Genomic DNA, 19385 nt, shown 5'->3' with positions numbered 1-19385 from the left:
AGCAAAGTGCCGCCCTGGAGGATACCCAGTGTGGGGGAAGTGCAGATGTGGGGTGTCCAAGGGGCATGGGGTACCATGAAAGCAGCCCTGAGAAACCCTGGGAGGAGGTGGGGGGCTGGACACCCAGGGCTGGGAGATAAGAACAGGTGTGCCCCGGGTCCTAGGAGCGAGGAGGAGTGGGTCCTGGTCCCCAGTGCCTGCCCTAGGCAGGTGCTTGACAGGGTGTGGCCTGATGAGGAGGCCCCTCTTGTCCCAGGCCTGGCAGAGGGTCAACCAAGGGGCCGGCCTAGATCCTGACCCCTAGCCAGTACAGTCTGGGTTTGGGTTCAGCCAGGGTCTGAGTCCTGCCCTCTCCTCCATCTCCCTGCGAGGTCCTCGTGGGCTTCGGCCAGACTGTGGGTGCTCTGCCCAAAGCCAGGCCTGGCACACTGCCGATGGCCTGTATGGAAAAGCCCGGAACTCAAACTGCCCAGCAGCTCCCGTAGGGCTGGGCAAGCACCTAAGTTCCCCACTGTCACCTGCCTCAGACCAGAGGGCCAAGGACTGAGGCCGCCTGGGCCAGGGCACCCCATCCCCGCAGGAGAGTCCTTGAATCAAGGGCCAAGGCTCGGGCTTTCACTGCGTCTTTATTCCTTGTTTCAGCACACTGTATTCCAGACAGAGGGCCCTTTAACCACTTCAGATGGACCTGCTCCGACTCCAAGGACCCCGTCAACATCCCTCACATTTGGTTCCAGATTTACATACACGTGAAAATATGCACAGAACCTCACTTAACTGTGTAGATCATTCCTATTTGCAAAATAAACTGCCCCAAGGGGCAGACCTTTTGTGTCCCCAACGTATTGGCTACGCAGAGCGATCTGAGCTCTGACGGGCAGTTCCCAGGCGGGGTCTTGGCTAAGCAGGCGGAGGCTCCCTGCTCACAGCCACGCAGCAATTCTGGACCTGGATGCCCCCGCTAGTAAAAGATTGGTAGCCTGGAGGCTGCTGCGTGCTGGTCGGAGGAACCCCTGATCCTGGGTGTGGGCAGGGACCAGTGCGGGGTGCCCTCTCCATCTGGACTAAGGCAAGCAGGTCCCTCTGCTGATTTAGGAACATCTGACATTTGCACATATTTTGTACTGATTTCAACGCACATGTAATGACCCAAGAATCTTTTTAATAAAAAAAGGAACACACATATCACACATACGCGCGCGCGCGCGCGCGTGTGTGTGTGTGTGTGTGTGTGTGTATATATATATATATATATATATATTCCTATCCTCTGCTTTGTCCTACAACGGCAGTGTCCTAGCACCTGAGCTGTGCAAAGACGGGCGGTGGTGTGGCTGCTCCAGAAGGTCGGGCACATGGCAGGAAGAGATGCCTGTAAACAGATGAGAGTCTGAGAGCAGAAGCAGGCGCTGAGGACAGGAGCCTTCCTGGGCTCAGGGGTCGGAGGCTGTGGCTGCGGCCCAGAGCAGCTCACAGCCCCACAGGGGTGTCCATGTCACCGTTGGCCACTCGTCTGACAGGTGCTTCTCTGCATGGGCAGGGAGGGCGTGGGAAGCCCCAGGCAGGGCCAGTCAGGGACCCCCCACACTTGGGCTCACCACCCCAGTGACCGGTAAACAGCAGCAAGCAGTCAAGTCTCTGCTGCACTGGAGACCTGGAAAAGAGGGGTGAGGCCAGGGGGAGGCCTGGGGGCGTCTCCCAGAAGCTTGTCCACTCCCGCCCCACCGTGTATGTTCACGGCTCCATCAGAGTGACTAAACCCTGCCTGTCTGGGGGCCCCCTGGAGGGAGCAGTGTCCTCAGCCTGAGCTGCGTGGCTTGTCCCCAGGGCTGCAGGCTCCTGTGTGCTCCTCAGCACCCAGCAGAGCAGCTGCCGCCCACAGCCAGGTGCCTGACACGGACCAGGTGGGGCAGGAGTCTCTTTTAAGAGAATGGAGACAGCAAGTGAGGCAATTTTGAGCCCTCTCTGCTCCCAGCCTGCCGCAGCCAGAGGCTCCCCAGGCCCTCGGTGGCTCACACGTCGGGCTCTGCCATCGCTTTCTAGCTGGGTTTAGACCAGGAGAGCAAGTACACACCAACACTAAAGCGACGAACACTTACAGGAATATGGCTGGCTGGGACAGGCCCCGAGAGAGCCCAGGGAGGCCGTGGGTTAGTGCAACATTCACTGACTTTGTCTATATTTTATTCTCTTTCACTCAACAGAATAGACTCTGCATTTCAAAGGAGGGACGAGATGGCTGCCACCTCCCTCGTCCCTGGCACCCAGGCAGCAGGCCTCTCCCAGAGGGTCTGCCTCTCAGGCTGCCGCAGGCTGGAGGCCCCAGGAGGTGGTCATTTGGCAAGGACGCTCCAGGGGCCGGGGGAGGAAGGCGCCTGACCCCTCGCTGGCCCCTGGCATGGCCGAGACCCTCCCCCGGCTCTCTTTGGTATCTTGGAAAACAGAAGCAGCCCCACCCCAGTCAGGCCTCGGGCAGTGTCCGGCACCCAGTCCTGGCACCTCCCCAGAGGGCAGGGCTGCTCCGGCGAGGCCTCTCTGGCGGGCCTGCAGCCAGCCAGCGGGGGCAGGCCTGCTGTAGTGGGCCCCGAGCTCATTTCTTGTAGTGATTGGGGGCGTCTGCAAAGGCAAACTTCAGGCGGTAGGCCTCGGCCAGCAGCAGGCTGATGTCTTCATCGCCCCACTGGGCTGTGGGCAGGTTCTGGAGGAAGAGCAGCAGCTCCTGGCGGGAGAGAGACAAGCCCAGGTCAGAGGAGGTGACCAGCAGTGGGTACGTGGGAACCCTGAGGAAACAAACCCGGCCAGCAGTGGGGGTGAGCCAGCAGGGGGCTCCACAGTTTCCCAGCCCCCACCCTCAGTGGCCAGGAATCGTGTCCCCTCCGCACTCGACCAGGACAGGCCCAGCAGCCAGGAAAGGCCTCAGACTTTGGAGACGACACCTGCTAGGACACTGAGGCTGCGTGGCCCCGGCACTCCACATCTGTGACCTCATCTCGCTGACTCTCCCCAGCACCACAGCGTCCAGGCCCTGGTCCTGTGGGCCTGGCTGCAGGTGTGTCCCTTGGCCCAGGAGCCTCCAACCCACTCCAGGATCACCCCAGAATCGGAAGTAAAGCACCGCCCCCCTGGCATCTTTAGGCACAGATGTCTGGGCATCTGGTGACGCTCCTCCAGCACCAGCTCCTTCAACAGGAACGCGGGGGGGAAATCCAGGCGGGTGCACACCAGTCACACGCTGGGTGGGGACACAGGGCAGGTGGACACCAGACAGCCCTCATTAGTGTCACTCATTCGATTCTCGGTATTTCCAGGAAAGACCAGGCTGGAGCCACTCTCCTGCCCCAGCCCACCCTCCCTGCAGCTGGGCCAAGTCTTGGTGGGCTGGGCACTTAGCCCACTCTCACAGGACAGAGGGACTGCCTCGGGAGCGCATGGTGTGAAAGCCAGGGTGAGGGACACTGAAGAGACAGTGACTAACTAAACCGCAGCTGAGGAAGCTTGGGAAAAAGAGCACGTGTGAGACTCAGCCAGGTACACCGACCTTCGGGCCCGCAGCCCAGCCCCTCCCGACAGATCACGGCCGTGGCCAGAGCAGCCGGCAACCCCACCAAAGACGGGGTAGGCTTCGCAGAGTGCAGGGCCCAGCCCCCAAAGGGGTTTGGCAGGAGTTGGGTAGGCTCAAGGGCTGTGTGGCCAGGATGGCTTCCTGGGATGGAGTCTCAAGAAGGAGAACGGGGGACTGGACCAGGGCCACTCGGGCAGCAGAGATAAGTCTAGGGAGGGGCCCACACTGCTCCGATGGCCCTGCGGGCTCTGGTCCTGTAGAACTTGGCCCCAGGGCCCTCCTCCTGCCTCATCCCGTGCAGAAACTGGATCAGGGGAAGTCAGGAGGGTGGCTGGGGCTCAGAGGGAGCTGGTGCTGCTCCCACCCAGCTCCCAGCAGGCGACAAGTGGCGGAGGGCATCAGACTCAGGCTGCCCGAGCTGCCCGTCTGGAAAAGGAGCGGCCCAGAGAGACTGAGGGGCTCCGTCCCCACCTGCAGCAGCTCACGGCCTCTGTCCACCGAGCTCCCCACTCTGGCAAGGCTGGCACGTGGGCACTGCAGGAGGAGTGGGGCTCTGCGTTCATACCCCTGGCTCTCTTACTGTGTGGCCTTGGGGAACTGACCTCCCCTCTCTGAGCCCCGACCCCCTTTATCTGTGGTGGGGGATGCTGAGCCATTAGGCACAGAGTTCGGCCACAGGGGGCACTCAGGGCACGGACTTGGAAGCCAGGCTTGGGCTCAGATCCTGGCTGTTCTGCCGCCTGGCTGTGTGGGCTGCACCGGCCACAGACTGTCTCAGGGCCTTGGGGTCCTCATCTGGGGGTCCCAGGTCCCACCTGGGGGTTTCAGTGCCTGGTACGCAGCCCTGTGTCAGGTCTGTGTCCCCACACTTGCCTCCCACCATCCCAGGGTCCTCCCCGCACTCCCGAATCATTAGGCACACACTGGGACTCTCTTCCAACGCTGTGACGCTGTCGCTGCTTTTCCCCTTCCTCCATCCCATTTCCTTTTGCATTTTGGATACTTTCTGGGGGCCTTTAAATTGAATTCACAGAGCAAATTTCACTGGCAGAATGTCCCAGGGGACATATCAACATCAATCTGCTGTCTTTCACCATTAGCTGCAACTTACACGGATGCCAATCCAATTCTGAGCAGGTCGTAAATAAATACCTTTGGTTTTATTTTTAATCCACTTCACTTCATATTATCATGACCTCGCTACTTGCAAGGTGAGAAGCAATACCCTCCCATTACGGCAGCTCACCAACTCCACTGCACACTCAATTTCAGAATCTAATTTAGTCCCCAGGTTCACTGGATGGAGGGAGAATAGAAATGCCCAGCGCTTCACAGCCTGCAATGCTAAAGAAGGAGAATCTATGTGGGTGACCTTTACGGGAGGCAAAGACACAGCCAAACACGTCCTTAAATACAGATTTCTTTTTTAAAAAGGCCTGTCTTATTTATGCACTGGGCAGAGCTGTCTCCAATCTGGACGCACGGCACATTTATTAGCCTGAGCTGTTCTGCATTATACACATCAGTCGGGTAACGGGCCGTCGCTCATGAAGCCGTCACTGGGTCACGTCACAGGGGACCAGCTCTCCCCAGGATGAGTCTGTCAGCAATAAGATGACAGGAGGGAGGGGCTGAGACCAGGCCCATCAGAGGTCAAGTCAGCAAACTGTAGAGGGCAATTAAGTTTTCAATCTTAACTTTCCCATAAACAATGCTATGGCCACCTTAGAGGATATAAAAATTAAAGGAAGGTTTGTTCACAACACTGACATGGTAAGAAATCAAAGATGAGTGAAGTCCCTACAATTGGCCCCAGATCCCCTCGTCCAAGAGACAGGCCACCAGGTCAACAAGGCCACAGCGAGGGCGCACCTTGGTCTCCTGCCTCCTGCCTGTCACGGTCAGCCTTGTGTTACTCGCGTTCTCCCACGCTGCCACGTACGGTCCACAATGGTCAGCGAAGGACTGTAGGCGATGGAACCCCTCCCCGCCTGCACAGCCTGGAGGTCAGCAGTTCTCAGCCGTGCCCACACATCGGAATCCCCCAGGGAGCTCTGGACCTTCCAGGGCCCCGGCACACGGCAGGGCAGCAGCCCAGTCTCGGGGGGGGCCTGGGCAGACGTTACTGTCCAACTCTCAGTACGACGGGCAGTTTCGACTGCCCTCTGGACACTCTGGATGTGACATCACGAGTGTGTGGAGGGCAGCTGGTCTTCCACACCGTACAGAGGCCCTGTCGACGCCACCTCGGCAACAGTGGCACCTGGACTCACACAGCCTCGGGGCAAGCGAAGGTACTGTTTAAAGCTCCCAGGTGAGTGGGGTGCAGAAGGCAGGTGGGGGCCTCTGAGCCGGGCTGTTCCCAACAGTTTACACCATAATGCTGCGGGGACATCTTTTAGGGAGAAATCTTCCTGCTGCTGATTGTTGCCTCTTGGGGAGGTTGCAAGAGGTGAGTCTTCTGATGTTAAAGAGCAAACAAAGTTATGGCTCTGAGTCCTCCTTGCCCAAAAGGGTCCACTTTTCCGGAGAGTCAGAGGAGCTACATCGCCATCTGCCAAGTATGACTATCTGTATGCGGACATTCTCCCACGAAGGACGAAGTGGTGAGACATCAGTGTCCTTGGGATCCAGGAAAGTGGCCAGCGGGTCCCCCCCCGGGGCCCCACAGTTCTCTGTTTGGTTGGCCCCTTGCAGAGGCTCAAGTGAGCTTGGGCACCAGTGAGGTGGGGCAGAAAAGACCACAGCTCAGAAGTCAGAGGACCTGGGTCCAAGCCCAGGCCCCACCACCTTCCTGACCCCAAAGAACTCGGCAGGTGCATCCTGGGCATTCCCACCTACGTCACGGGGTTATCCATCTTCTCTGCGACACCAACAGGTCCACATGTCCTCAAGATAAATTGTACAGCATGTGGTGGCGATCAGTGAACAGTTGCTCAAACAGCACAGTGGGTCAACTAATAGCACGTGCACACTTTTAAACGACGCTAAACCGCCAAGGTTGAAACCCCAGTCCTGCATCAATCAGCTGTGCAGCCCTGCACAAGTCTCATAACACTCTGTGCCACAGTTTCCTCATCTGTAAATGGGGTAATAACATCCCTCCCTCACTGGATTGTTACTATGTGCAAAATGTCCCCAACAGTGCCAGAATATAAAGAGCACAAGGCAAGTGTCACCTGCTGCTGCCATTGTTCAATTATTATTAGTGTAATTACTGCCACTGCCAGTAGTAATAATCACAGTAATAGCAACAGCACTTGTTGCTAGATAAACTGTCATCTGTGGGAAATGCCAGACGGTTTAGCAAACAAGTTTAACAAGAAAATCACATTCCTGAGCAGCACGCCCAGGAGGCAGCAATGACATCTTACTCTCCTGCCGAGCTACCTGGTGGGTTCAGGAAAATGTCCAAGGAAGGAAATGCACCACATGCATCAACCCACGGGCTGTGGGTGGGATCCCAACCCAGGGAGTACCCCAGCGCACCTGCCTGTGCGCATCTGGTCATTTTGAGAGTCTGCCAAGGTACTAGGGAGGACCCTGCTTTCTAACCTCTTTGGAATGGATCTTCAAATTCTAACATCAGACACAAAATGAACTGTGTTTAACTTAAAACATTCCCAAAGAGTTGACGGGAGCATGAGCTGCTCGGTGCATAAAAGAGAACGGCCCACCAAGCATTTTAGCTTCCTGCGCCAGGATGACCTCATGGAGGGGCGTCAGGGCACCTACTCCTGTCACACGCGGCGTCTGGGGGCACACTTGACTGCCTGAGCAGTCCTCTGCAAAGCACACGGCCTCCTCCAAACCTCGTGACAGCCCTACAACCCCAGGTGCCGGTGACAGCCTGCCCATGTCCACAGGGCTGAGCTCCCGGCTCTGAGAACACGCTTCCTCCTAAGTGAAAGTCAGACACCCTCCCTGGACCACAGACAGCCAGTCCACATGCCACAGAAATGAAGGACTGGACAGCGCCTGACCATGGTGCGATCAGGCTCATCCCGCCGCAACGGCGGCTCAGGACACGCTGGGACAGAAGCAGAGAGTAGAGAACCCGGTGAGGACAAACGGTCCTGCTCTTCACTGTCCATCCATTCACTCGGTGAGGACACACCAAGGACGGCAGGCCTTGTTCCACACCCCGGGCACAACGCAGCAGAAGCCAGGCAGCCTGCCCTCTGGGGCTCACCTTCAGGGTGTGCATGTGCCAGTGTGTGTGTGGAGCTGGGTGTCAGGCAGCCTGCCCTCCGGGGCTCACCTTCAGGGTGTGCATGTGCCAGTGTGTGTGTGGAGCTGGGTGTCAGGCAGCCTGCCCTCTGGGGCTCACCTTCAGGGTGTGCATGTGCCAGTGTGTGCGTGGAGCTGAGTGTCAGGCAACAGACTCAGACACACAAAGATGAAACAGACAATATTTCGTCCTACGCAGAGTTACAGTGGGGCGTGTAAGTGGCTGGCTGCTCTGGACGCGGCCTCCCGGTCTGCCTGTCCACGACGGGGGTCTCCATGGAGATGTGTGTCCTCGTACCACACGCTCCGGATCTCACACACTGAGTCTGAGCAAAAGTATGTCAAATGTTTCTTATTAATTTTATATTGATTACAGGTTGAAAGATAATATTTTGGATGTATTGGGTGAAATAAAATACTGACGTCAATTTCACCAGTTTTTCCCATTTCTGTGAGGCTACCAGGAAATGTAAGATTTCCCACGTGGCAGGTGTCACACTCTCCTGGAAGGCACTGCTCCAAGGGACACTGAGAACACTGCCTCTTGCTCCGCCTGCCCCACCTGGGTGGCCGGTCTGTGCTTCCCCTCCTTCCTTCTGGCAGAGAGAAGGCACTGGAAGGCTCCCCAGCAGACGGCACAGAGGTCAGCGTAAAAGCTGCTCAAGTCAGGAGTTTACAAATTGCCAGAGCGCAGCGAGGAATAAATTAATCATGACGGGCTAAGCGGCCCATTTACCGACTCTTATTATTTTCTCCCCTTAACTGAGAAAGAAGAAACAGGCGCCACTTCGCTGACATACAAGTCAGGGAGCAGGCCTAATTGCTTTAATTCACTTTTCCATTGCGTTCTGATGCTCAATTTGTGCAGCTTGGCTAGAAAACTCAGTTGCTAGGGGCGTCCCGGCCATCCGTGGAAAGGAGGTCCTGGTGCTACCTGGCAGGCCACGGGGACCCTCACGTCTGGGGGAGCGTGGCAGCTGCACAGCGCTCTTGGTGGACAGGCTCAGGCAGTTCTCCCAACTCATCAGTCTTTTAGGAGAGGAGACCAAGGTGCGGAGAGGCCGGAAGCCCTGCCCCTGGGCCCCGGACGGCTCAGCACCATGCAGCAGACAGTTAGGCGAGGTCAGAGCATAGGCGGCTAGAAACCCTGGAAGTCAAGGGCCTTGTCTGTGAGGTGGTGACAATGATAGGAGCCACCTCCAGGCTGGGAGGGTCAGAGAATAAGTGACTCGGAGCCGTGCTTGACGCAGAGAAAGTGCTCCAGGAAGGCGCCCTATTGTTTCATCCTCACCGTCATCACCATCATCCTATTCACACCTGTGGGGCCCTGGGCGCGGTACCAACACCTCCTCAGAGGCGACAGGGCAGCTCCTTCCAGGGCTGTGGTGAGGACTGAAGGAGTGGGTACACATATGCTCGGCACGATGCCTGGCACATGGGAGCTCACCACCTCTACCAGGACTGCCGTCTCTACCACTGCCACCATCCCCACTGCCACTGTCTCCACCACCACCGCCATCCCCACCACCGCCATCCCTACCAAAGCCTCCATGCCCACCACCACCGCCATCCCCACCACCACTGTCCCCACCACCGCTGCCATCCCGACCACTGTGGTCCCCACTACCACTGTCTCTACCACCGCCACCATCCCCACCACTGCTGTCGTCCCCACCACTGCCGCCATCCCCACCACTGTGGTCCCCACCACCACCGCCATCCCCACCACCGCCATCCCTACCAAAGCCTCCATGCCCACCACCACCGCCATCCCCACCACCACTGTCCCCACCACCACCGCCATCCCCACCACTGCTGCCATCCCGACCACTGTGGTCCCCACTACCGCTGTCTCTACCACCGCCACCATCCCCACCACTGCTGTCGTCCCCACCACTGCCGCCATCCCCACCACTGTGGTCCCCACCACCACCGCCATCCCCACCACCACTGCCGTCCCCACCACCACGGCCATCCTTACGACTTCTGTCCCCATCACAACTGTGGTCTCCACCGCCACCACTGTCCCCATCACTGCCACCATCCCCACCACCACTGGGACCACCACTGCTGCCATCCCCACCACCACCGCCACCATCCCCACCACCGTGGTCCTCACCACCACTGCCGTCCCCACTATAGCCACGGTCCCCACCACTGTCCTTGTCATGGCCGTGGCCCGGCTGCCAGGAACCTCAGACAACTGAGTGAGGTGGTCACACTTCACAGTGGCCACACCAGAATCTAAACAGCTCCTGCGCCCAGACCTGCCCTGAGCTCTACTGGGCGCTGACGCTCACCCTCCATGAGCGGAAGTGCTGGTCTGGGCCCACTCCCACCCTTCTCGGGCTCCCAGCCTCCTCTGCCTGTGGGCAGCTCCTCGGCTATCGTCCAATCTGCCCACCTGGGAAGTTACCATGGACCACATGCTCCACAGGTCAAAGGTCATGGTCTCAGCCAAAACTCATCACCCCTGAGAGTCGGTGGAGGGAGCCGTCATTTGCATTCCTGCCTGTGCAGGATCTGCTGGGGTTTGAATCCATATTCAACATAAAATATCTGTTCTTGGAAAGTACATGTGTAAAATGGAAGATAAAAAAGCAGCCGAGATTAAATTATACCAGAAAGGTCTGCGGTGTCTGCCGGCAGCACTGACGGCATGGGGAATTCTAATGATCCGGTGCTCCTGGCCGGGCCTCGCTGGGCACCCCTGGTGGGGGTTACAGGGGTGCTGAAGCAGGCACGGTGTGACAAGCGTGGAAGCTGGGATGCGTTTGCAATTTTTCCTCGAACTGTGCTGTTCACCCCCTGCCCATGGTCTCTTGTTTCTGGACCTCCCCTGCTATTGTCTGCTCCCTCTGTCAGAGCTTTTCAGTCAGTGTTCAGCCCACTGGGCCCCGGGGGAGACTTTACCCTGGGGACGGTACACGCCCTGCCCAAGTGTCCCCAGAGCCACAGAGCATGGTATGCAGCAGCAGGCCAAGTTCTGTCACCTGGCACGGCTGTGGCTGCTAATGACAAGGAAAAGCATGAACCCTGGGGTGTTAGCGCTCAAGAGAAGCGAGAATGTCTTCTCGAAGTAGACTGGGCTGTTATTTACTGTTATGGACGTGGTTCTGATGCTGTGCGGCTGGGTAGGAGGACATAGGAAGGCATGTCCATATCCTGCCCTCCTGCGCCCCATGTCCAGAGGTACAAGATGTGCGTCAGGAAAAGAATCTGGTGTCAGGACGGGTGCAGCAGCAATCCTGCCATTTCAGAGCCGGGAAGGAGTCCTGAGGTCAAGATTCCATGCGCTCTGGCAGGGTGTAGGCTCCGCTGGGCTCAGGACACTGGCGTGGCAGTCAGCAGAGTCCACGGCTGGCCCCTGTCCTCCTCTCCCGTGTTCCCCCTCTATCCTGTCCCTTGTGCTGTCTCAGACTCCCCTAGTGACTATGGGCTGGGTCTTTTCTGTTGCCAACTGCTCCTCCTTCTGGGTATCTCCAATTCATCTTTGAAGAGCCAGTGAGAATTGACTAATACTTATCAAGCCCACACCTCTAGACGCAGCACGAATGACCCCTGCTCATCACTGATGTTGAAACCTGAGGCCTTTTTTTTTTTCAGTCTCCTAAGAACGATTTTTTAAAGGTTCAGAGACTGACTGTGTGAACAGGAATTAATTTTAAAATGCCTCAGAGAGCAGCCATGGCCTGTCCTCGAATGCAGACAGGCATGACGACTGACCAGACTGCTCTTGGGGCTGTGTTGAACTCCCACGGCCAGGGGCGTCCTTGAGGGCAGGGGACTGGGCAGCTGGGGGATTTTCTGCCTGGAACCTTGCAGCCATTCTTGGGGCCACAGTCCTGATTCTTCTGTGAGACATTCCTCCCCTTTGCACTTCCAAGCTCTGTGGCTCAGCCACAGGGAGGTGGGGGCATGGAAGAGTTAGGAAGTGAACCTGTCGAGACACAAATGACTAAACAATTCAGACTTCGGACATCTCAAAGTCATGAAGCAATGGGATGACTGCAACAAAAATTTCTGTATTTTGATACTTAAAAACAAGCCAGAGCTCAGGGCTGCCGAGGGCATCAGCTTGTGGGCCGGCAGTCCAGGGCATGCCTACCCCACCAACCTAACAACAGAGTCCCGTTCTCCAGCACACGCCTGTGCAGCCGGGCTGCGAGACTCCCATAAGGACAACAAAGCACAGGCCTGGCCCTGAGGCCCCACTGGATGCTGGTCTGGAATCATGCCCCAGGAAACAACAAGTGTGTCCTCCATAAAGCTCTGTGCTCGGGACAGAGTCAACAGGAAATCGAGCACTTGCCCAGTGCTCACACTGGTTCCTGACTTGAGCCTCCTGGGGCCCCGGTCTCTGTACTCAGGCAGCACTGCTCCTGCTCACAGCGGCACTCGGAGCCCACCTTCTCCTGCATGTCAGGTTTCAAGGCCCGAGTGTGCGAGTGGAGGAGAACCCAGGCCTACGGGAGGGCAAGGAGCAGATGGAAAATGAAAACCACGTCAAGGGGATGACCCTCCTCAGCCTGGGGGGGTGTGTATGTTTGCAGTGTGTGGGGTGTGTGTGTGTTTGCAGGTGTGATGTGTGCAGTGCAGGGTGTGTGTGTGTGTGATGTGTAGAGCCAGTCTCTCTGCAATTCTAATGATGTTAACAACAGAAGTCAGCAAACACTGAGCACCTGGCGCACAGGGCACCAGGTCAGTGAGGGGCTGGGGGTGGACCACAAAACCTCCCGGGGAGCTGTCCTGGCAGGGGCACAGAGGTGGGCAGCGCTCACCTCTGGGTCAAGCACCCGGCTTGGAAGTCCAGGCCCATCACAGGAGCACAGCAGAACTGTCCTCACCCCACAAAAGTGGGACCAGGGCTGAGAGGTTGCCTCCCACCCACAGCGGGACACCCCACGTGTACTCTGCATCTGGAGTGCATGCTCTACCTCGCTAGGACAAGCTGCCGCCCCGCAAGAGCCTGAGCCCTGGCCCTGGCCCTGCCCGGCCCCGTGCACGAAAGGTAATGGGGACTCAGGAAAAGAGATGACAGCTGCAGCACCTCACTCACAGACCTGTGGCGGCTGAAAAGCATATTGGTCTGAGGGTCAGCAAGCAGTGCTGGGCGGTCAGTAAGGAAAAATGGTGCGGTCCACCCACACCGCCTGCCGGTGGACACAGTGTGTACAGGAGATGCTCTCCTTCAGGTGCCAGGAGAAACGCGTGAGAAGGTCATTGTGCACTGTCTGTGGTCCTGAAAACCAGGACCAGCCCATGAGCCGGGTCCAGAGAATGGAAAGGAATGGCAGTGTCACACAAGGGCCACTATGCAGCAGTGAGGGTGGCAGTCAGCTCAGAGACCTCACAGCAGACCAAGGGGGCAAGCCCCGTGACAATATGCAAACTACATCCACATGCTGCATGGGGGGTCTAAAGCCACGTGTGTGAAAAATGAACACCAAAGCCAAGAAATCAAGAAGGCGGGGCTCTGAGAGGAGGGCAATGTGGCAAACGCTAGGATCTGGGAGCGCTGGGAGTGGGGCCCACTCAGTGTGCTGCTGTCCCAGGAGGTATGATAACGCATAATGGAGAGAGCCAACAGAAGCCCTGAGAGGAGACAGGATCTCCCATGGGAAGTGGGTACCCCCAGCAGGACACACCCTCGCAGGCCACCTTGGTCCCCTGCACAGCTGGGTCACTGCCCCCCTCAACCGTCCTTGCTCAGGTCCAGCCCCACGGTCCATCCCACAGGAAGGCACTGAACACAGCCCTCAACTCTGCAAGAGCAGTCATGCCATGGACACCCCTGAGGTCCGAGGGCCTGTGACCAGGAAAATGGGAAGGAGGGCAGATGGATGGAACATGGAGCCACCAGCACTAGGAGTGAGGACCTGGGGGCTGGAAGCGAGGTGGCGGCTCCCAGGAGGCTGCAGGGAGGGCCGGTGGCCAACTGGTGAGGGCACTCATGCCGATTTACTGGGTGACACTGAGGCAGCACACACGGGACGAGGGCAGAGAAGGACCCCTCCCAGCAGGAGTGGAGAGGGAGAAGATTTGCAGGCCCACCTCCACCTCTCCCATGCCGCCCAGCCCACCTCCTCAGGTGAGGGCAGCACTAAGGCTGCTGGGTCCATGAATGTCCCACGGCCATCCTGCGTGTTGGTGGTCAACAAGGATGCTGCCCTGTCTTCTAGTGTTCCCTTTGTGCCTAGCGCCGTGTTGCATGTTGACCCTTACAACCAACCCTGGGGGCTCCCACACCCGCCCATGTCTACAATGAATCCTAGGCAGTTTCCATCACCCACTGTGTCTACAACCAAGCCTGGGGGCTCCCACACTCCTGTGTCTAAAAGAGGAGACCAAGACTCCAGGAAGCTAAGGGATCACTCAGAGTCAAGCAGGTCGGGCAGGGGAGGGCTACGACCACCCCCCCCAGGGCTGCCCTCCAAAGATCTGAACCTGACCACCACATGACCCTGCCTCTCTGAGAGGCCAAGCGCTCAGAGGGGACTGCCCCCCTCAGATAAGTCCCCATTCTCCGCCTGGAACCTAGAGGGCCGTCTCATTGGAATCCTGCAGCTCTGGACTGGTGATCAGAGCAGCCAAGGCTCTGACCTCATCCCAGCAAAGCCACTGCCTGTCAGCCTCCCTTCCAGAGCTGACCAGAGGATAAGACTGTGGGAAGCTCCGTGGGGTGGGCAGGAGCAGGGCTGAATGCTACCTGAGGGAGGTGTGTCGGGGGCACACACAAGAAACCGCATCTCCGTCCCACTCCCGCCCTCAGGGCCCAGGCACCAGCCACAGTTGCGGGAGGTGTGCAGAGGCCCGGGAAGAAAATTGCCTATGAAAAGTTCATCCTTGTCCATCTTATTTTAACCTTTCTATCATACTCGACGCCCTTTTAGCTAGTAGATCAAAGAACACAGAACACAACCTGATGCACAGCAGACACACAAAGTAACCACACACGAAGGTCACTCCACACCACCCACTGCTCCCTCCCAGGCAGACGCTCACTCGGGGATCTGACTCACCCAGTCCATTCCTGCAACCTCATCAGAACAACCCTGCGCCCAAGAAGAGAGACGCTCTGCTCTCTCAAGTGTGGTGGCTGCGCTGCTGTGACCTGATGGTTGCAGGCGAGGCACGCTACGTTCCCGGAAGGGGTGAGTGGCTGGGCGGCACCCCACTTGCCTCAGTCTGGCCCTGGTCCCGGCACCGGGCCGTCCCCGAGGCTGCTTCCCACCTCCCTCCCTCCCCTCTCCTCCCAGACCATCCTGTGACAGCTGATTTCTTTGACAATCCAGTTATTAGTTTGAAAATCTTGTCAAGTTCTGGACCAAACCAGGGCTAAAAATAGAAGGATGGTGACAGCCGGCTGGGACGGACAGGCAGCTGCTGGGCTGGCCGACTGGCTGGTGACAGCCCTCTGGAAGGCGGAAAATAGAAGGCGACATGGAAATGGAGCGATCTTCGGAGGAGCCTCTGATGGCTCAGGGAGGTACACCATCCTTGTAATTAATTTCATATTTCTTTTCCAAAAAAAGAATTCTAAAGAGAAAAACACTTTTGGGTACTGAAACCACGAGTCTGGCGTGAGCGCCCAGTCGAGCTGGCCTTTCCGTTTCATGTCTCCGTACACGGCTGAGAGACGTTTGATGGGCACCCAGAGTATGTGAAATCCTGGCACAGCAATTAGTCGGCTTCATCCTGTGAAGACCTTCCTGCTTTGGGGACTCGGAACCAGGCAGCTGGTCAGACGGGGCCATGGAGATGTCGTCTGGGGGTGCCCTCGAGAAGGGCCTGGTGAGAAGGACGCCCACGTACAGCGGGGAGGCCCCAGCCCCCGCACTTATCTACAAGGCAGCAGAGCTGCCTCAGTGAAGGCGCCGTGGGGCAGGCCGGGCGTCTGGAGGCCGCGCCAGCTCACCAGCTCAGAGACATCAGCGGGAGGGGCACAGAGCCGGGCGGGAAGGGAGCACTAATGGCTGCTGTGGGCGGTGGTCCCGGCAGCCTGGACCCTGGGGACCTGTCGGAGCAGCAGTCCTCACTCCCCGTCTAAAGGGGCTAGAGTCTGCACCTGCCCCCAGCTCTGGGGGCACTGCCCACACAAGCCAGCAGCAGCTCCCAGGCCACGGGTGGGCTGGCGGGACAGGCACAGGCCCAGGGACAGCCGGTCTCCGGCGCCCAGTGCCCCAGCGCAGCCCTCCCTGCTGACCCTACCCCTTCCTGAGGCCCCTCATCCCAGCTTGCCTGGAGCTCACCGCCAATCGCCGGGGACACCCCTCCGGCCTCCCTGGCAACCCTCCCTTCTGCCAGGCCTCTCAACACTGACTGCCAGGCCCTCTTGGCCCCTGCAGCCCTCCCCAGGGATGTCCTCTGGGGCCAGGGTCACCTCCCTATGTCCTCACCCCCAACAACCTGTCCCTGAACTCCAGGCTGGCACGTCCCACAGCTACCTGCACACTTGCATGCCCCTTACCTCCTCGCTCCTCGCCTCCACACGAGTACCTACAGGCATCTCAAACTAAACATGTCCCCACTGGGCTGTCCCTCAGCCCTCCTCTCCTCGGGGCACGCACCACCTGTGCTCCAGTGAAGACATCATGAAAGGGTGTGTGCTCCCCCACTGCTCCTCCCTCTCCGACACGCAGCCCAGCCCAGCCCGTCCCATCAGTGCTGACTCCAACTGGGTCCAAAACGACACTCCTCACCTTGCCAGCGCGCGCCCCTCAGCCCACCGCCATCCTCTAGTGGACGACCCCACAGCCCTCACTGGTGTCCTGCCCAGCCCCCACAGCCCATCACCCACAAGGCAGGAATGCTGGCTTCCTCTTAAAGGAGCAGCATCCCCCATCTCACTTACTCTGCCCACTAAAGCCACCTGACGGTCTCCTCTTGCGCGAGGACTGTAACCCAAACCCGCGAGCTGAGTCTCCCTCTTCCCTTAATAAACACTTAGTTCCTCCTCCCACCCGGGCCCAGAGAGTGGTCCCCTGCCTTGTCACTTTTACTCCTTCAGATCTTGAGTGCCACCTCAGAGAACCTATCCTACCAGCTGGCCTGAGCACAGGATGTGCTGTAAACCAGACAAAGTCCTCTCGCTCCCTCAGAGAGCTTATCTCCCTTCTGGAGAAAGACCCCAAACAAGAAGTTCATCTCTAAGATTTACACATGATGAATTACCGAGTTTTAGCAGAGCCACTGGAACAAAATTACCACTCTGCAGAGGAAGATAACAGAATCCAGGGTGTGACAAGACATCCTCCACAATACCCAGTACACAATAAAAACCATTACCCAGTCGAAGAGACAGGAAAACGCCACTTGCGGTCACCATGCCAGGCCTGCCTGGGCCTGGGTTCGGGGGAACAGGCAGACAAGGGTTCCCAATGAGGTGGGGCTGCCTCAGAAGGTTCCCTGGCCAGCCTGATGAGGACCCTCGGGGTCCCACCTACTCCTCAGCCCTCTCTCCAACAGGAAAGGCCCACATGGTGGCTTTATGACTCTCACTGGCTTGGGGTTCGTCCTCAACCCCAGGGCAGGCAGGGAGGGGGGTCTTCAGAGTAAGCCCACAAGGACTATAAAGACCCCAACTCCGCCGGCGCATCACCTCCCCAAGGTCATTTGATCTCCAAAGCTCCCAGAGGAAAGCTCTCAGCCCAAGTGCAGCAGAGACATGAAGCTTTCACCCACAAGGGAGATGGGCCACCAGGGAGAGGGGCCACTAGGCAGGGCCACGGCACCAGGACACTCCACAGCAAAGGACCATGATTCAAAGGCTACATCCACACGGTGGTAATACTGACTGTCAGCAGAGCTGAGTTCATACCCTCAATAGCAAAATGGTATCTTCCTCGTGATATACATTGTAAAAACTGCTACAGTTCCTGAGCTGTTGGGGCGTGTGCTCCCACATTGATTTTCCCACTGTCTGGGAGGCCAGGAGGAAAGCTGCAGTGTGGCTCGGCTCTGCCAAGGCCAGCTTCTGTGCTGCCGCATACTGGGGGCTGCTGACCTGCCTGTGCTGGGGAGACGTGCAGACTGTGCACAGAATCACAAAAACACCAGGGAGCACCACACATCACACAGGATTGCCTCAAAGTGTTAAAAGTGGATTCAAAGTGATGCACTAGTGAGGTCCCAGGTCCTCATGATAGGGGTCCTGGTGAGGAATCTGTACGAGCAAGGCAGGCATTCACTACCTGACCATAGTGGTCCCCCAGCTGCTCACAGGCCCCTCAGAGGCCGTGGGAAGTGCACTGACCCCCACGATGTGGACTCGGTGTGGATACTCTTCACACTGTGTGACCATGGGAGATTCTGTATCCTGGGCCCCAGTTCCCTCAGCATGAAATTGGGGGAATAGGCTTGTCTGTCTTGCTGGGTACAGCGAGGTCTAATGCAAGACTGTGGAACTGAAGGGATTCCGTACTGACCATGCAACTCCTGGCACGTGTCACATGGCCACCACTATCACAGACGCCCCTCCATTAAAGAGGTGCGTGGCGCCGGGCTGTTCTCCTGTGACCTGGTCCCCTGTGGATGCAGGGACTACACAGAGGGCACACAGCACCCTAGGCTGGTGATCTAGGAGAGAAGGGCCTGCTCAGGAGAAGAGAGGCAAGGAGGTTGGGAGGCTGGTGGAGGCTGTGGCACTGGACCTGGGACCTACGGGTCAGCATCACAGCTCACTCGTGCGTGCGCCAGTGGTCAGCATGGGTCTGGCCCGCATGCTTGCTGAATACAGGAGGGATCCAGAGATGGCCAGGCCAAGAAGTGAAGGGCTAGGAAAGGAGGCGCCAGTAACGCAGGAGCAGAAGGGCCGGGGCACAGGGAGCCTTCCAGATCCCACCACCCAGACTGAACCAGACCAGAAGGCTCCAGCGCCCAGTGGATGTGGTGGCTGGACCTGGCACGCTCACTGAACAGAGACCAGAGCACAGGGAAAATCCTAGGCCATGTTTATCAACTTTTTAACAAAACACTTTAAGAGCAGTTTTAGGTTCACTGCAAAACTAAGCACAAGGTACAGAGATTTCCCATATACCCTCTACCCTGTACAAGCAAAGCCTCCCCCATTATCAACATCCCCCTAGAGAGGGACGTTCGTCACAATCGATGAACCTACATTGATACCTCATGATCACCCAGAGTCCATGGTTCACATCAGGGTTCACTCTTGGTGTTGGACACTCCATGGGTTTGGACAAATGTAATGACACGTGTCCACCAGTACAGGATCCTGCAGAGAAGTTTCACCGCCCTAAAAGTCCTCTGTGCTCTGCCTGTTCAGCCCCCTCCTCTGACCCCTGACTACCATGGATCCTGCACTGTCTCCATAGTTTTGTCTTTTCCAGAATGTCCTATAGCTGGAATCATACAGTGTGTGGCCTTTTCAGACTGGCTTCTTTCACTTAGCAATGTGCACAGAGGCTCCTCCACGTCCTCTCGTGGTGTGAGAGCTCGTTTAGTGCTGAGTAACACTCCTTTGTCTGGACGGACCAGTTTGCCTGTTGCACCTACTGAAGGTCATCTTGGTTGCTTCCAGGTTTTGGCAATTATGAACAAAGCTGCCGTAAACATCCATATGCAGGTTTCTGTG

General features: G+C 57.7%; 1 protein-coding gene across 14 annotated transcripts in view; it reads right to left on the bottom strand.

The window, feature by feature from the left end:
- Positions 1-607: 607 nt before the first annotated feature.
- TBC1D22A (TBC1 domain family member 22A) overlaps positions 608-19385 on the bottom strand; it is a 342685-nt gene continuing 323907 nt past the window's right edge. For 10 of the 14 annotated variants that reach the window (XR_011433577.1, XM_023631094.2, XM_070254068.1 and 7 more), the window contains one exon: positions 608-2719. Coding sequence is in view for 9 of the 14 variants with exons in the window: in XM_023631094.2 (XP_023486862.1) it covers positions 2591-2719 (129 nt within the window). In the remaining 5 variants the exon portion in view is untranslated. The remainder of the gene's footprint in view (positions 2720-19385) is intronic. The other 4 variants (XR_011433576.1, XR_011433574.1, XR_011433579.1 and 1 more) reach the window with 1 other exon arrangement.

The sequence above is a fragment of the Equus caballus genome, chromosome 28, assembly GCF_041296265.1.
Source record: "Equus caballus isolate H_3958 breed thoroughbred chromosome 28, TB-T2T, whole genome shotgun sequence".
Taxonomy (NCBI): Eukaryota; Metazoa; Chordata; class Mammalia; order Perissodactyla; family Equidae; genus Equus; species Equus caballus.
Note: the sequence above shows the minus strand (reverse complement) of the source record. Positions and strands in the feature narration are given on the sequence as shown.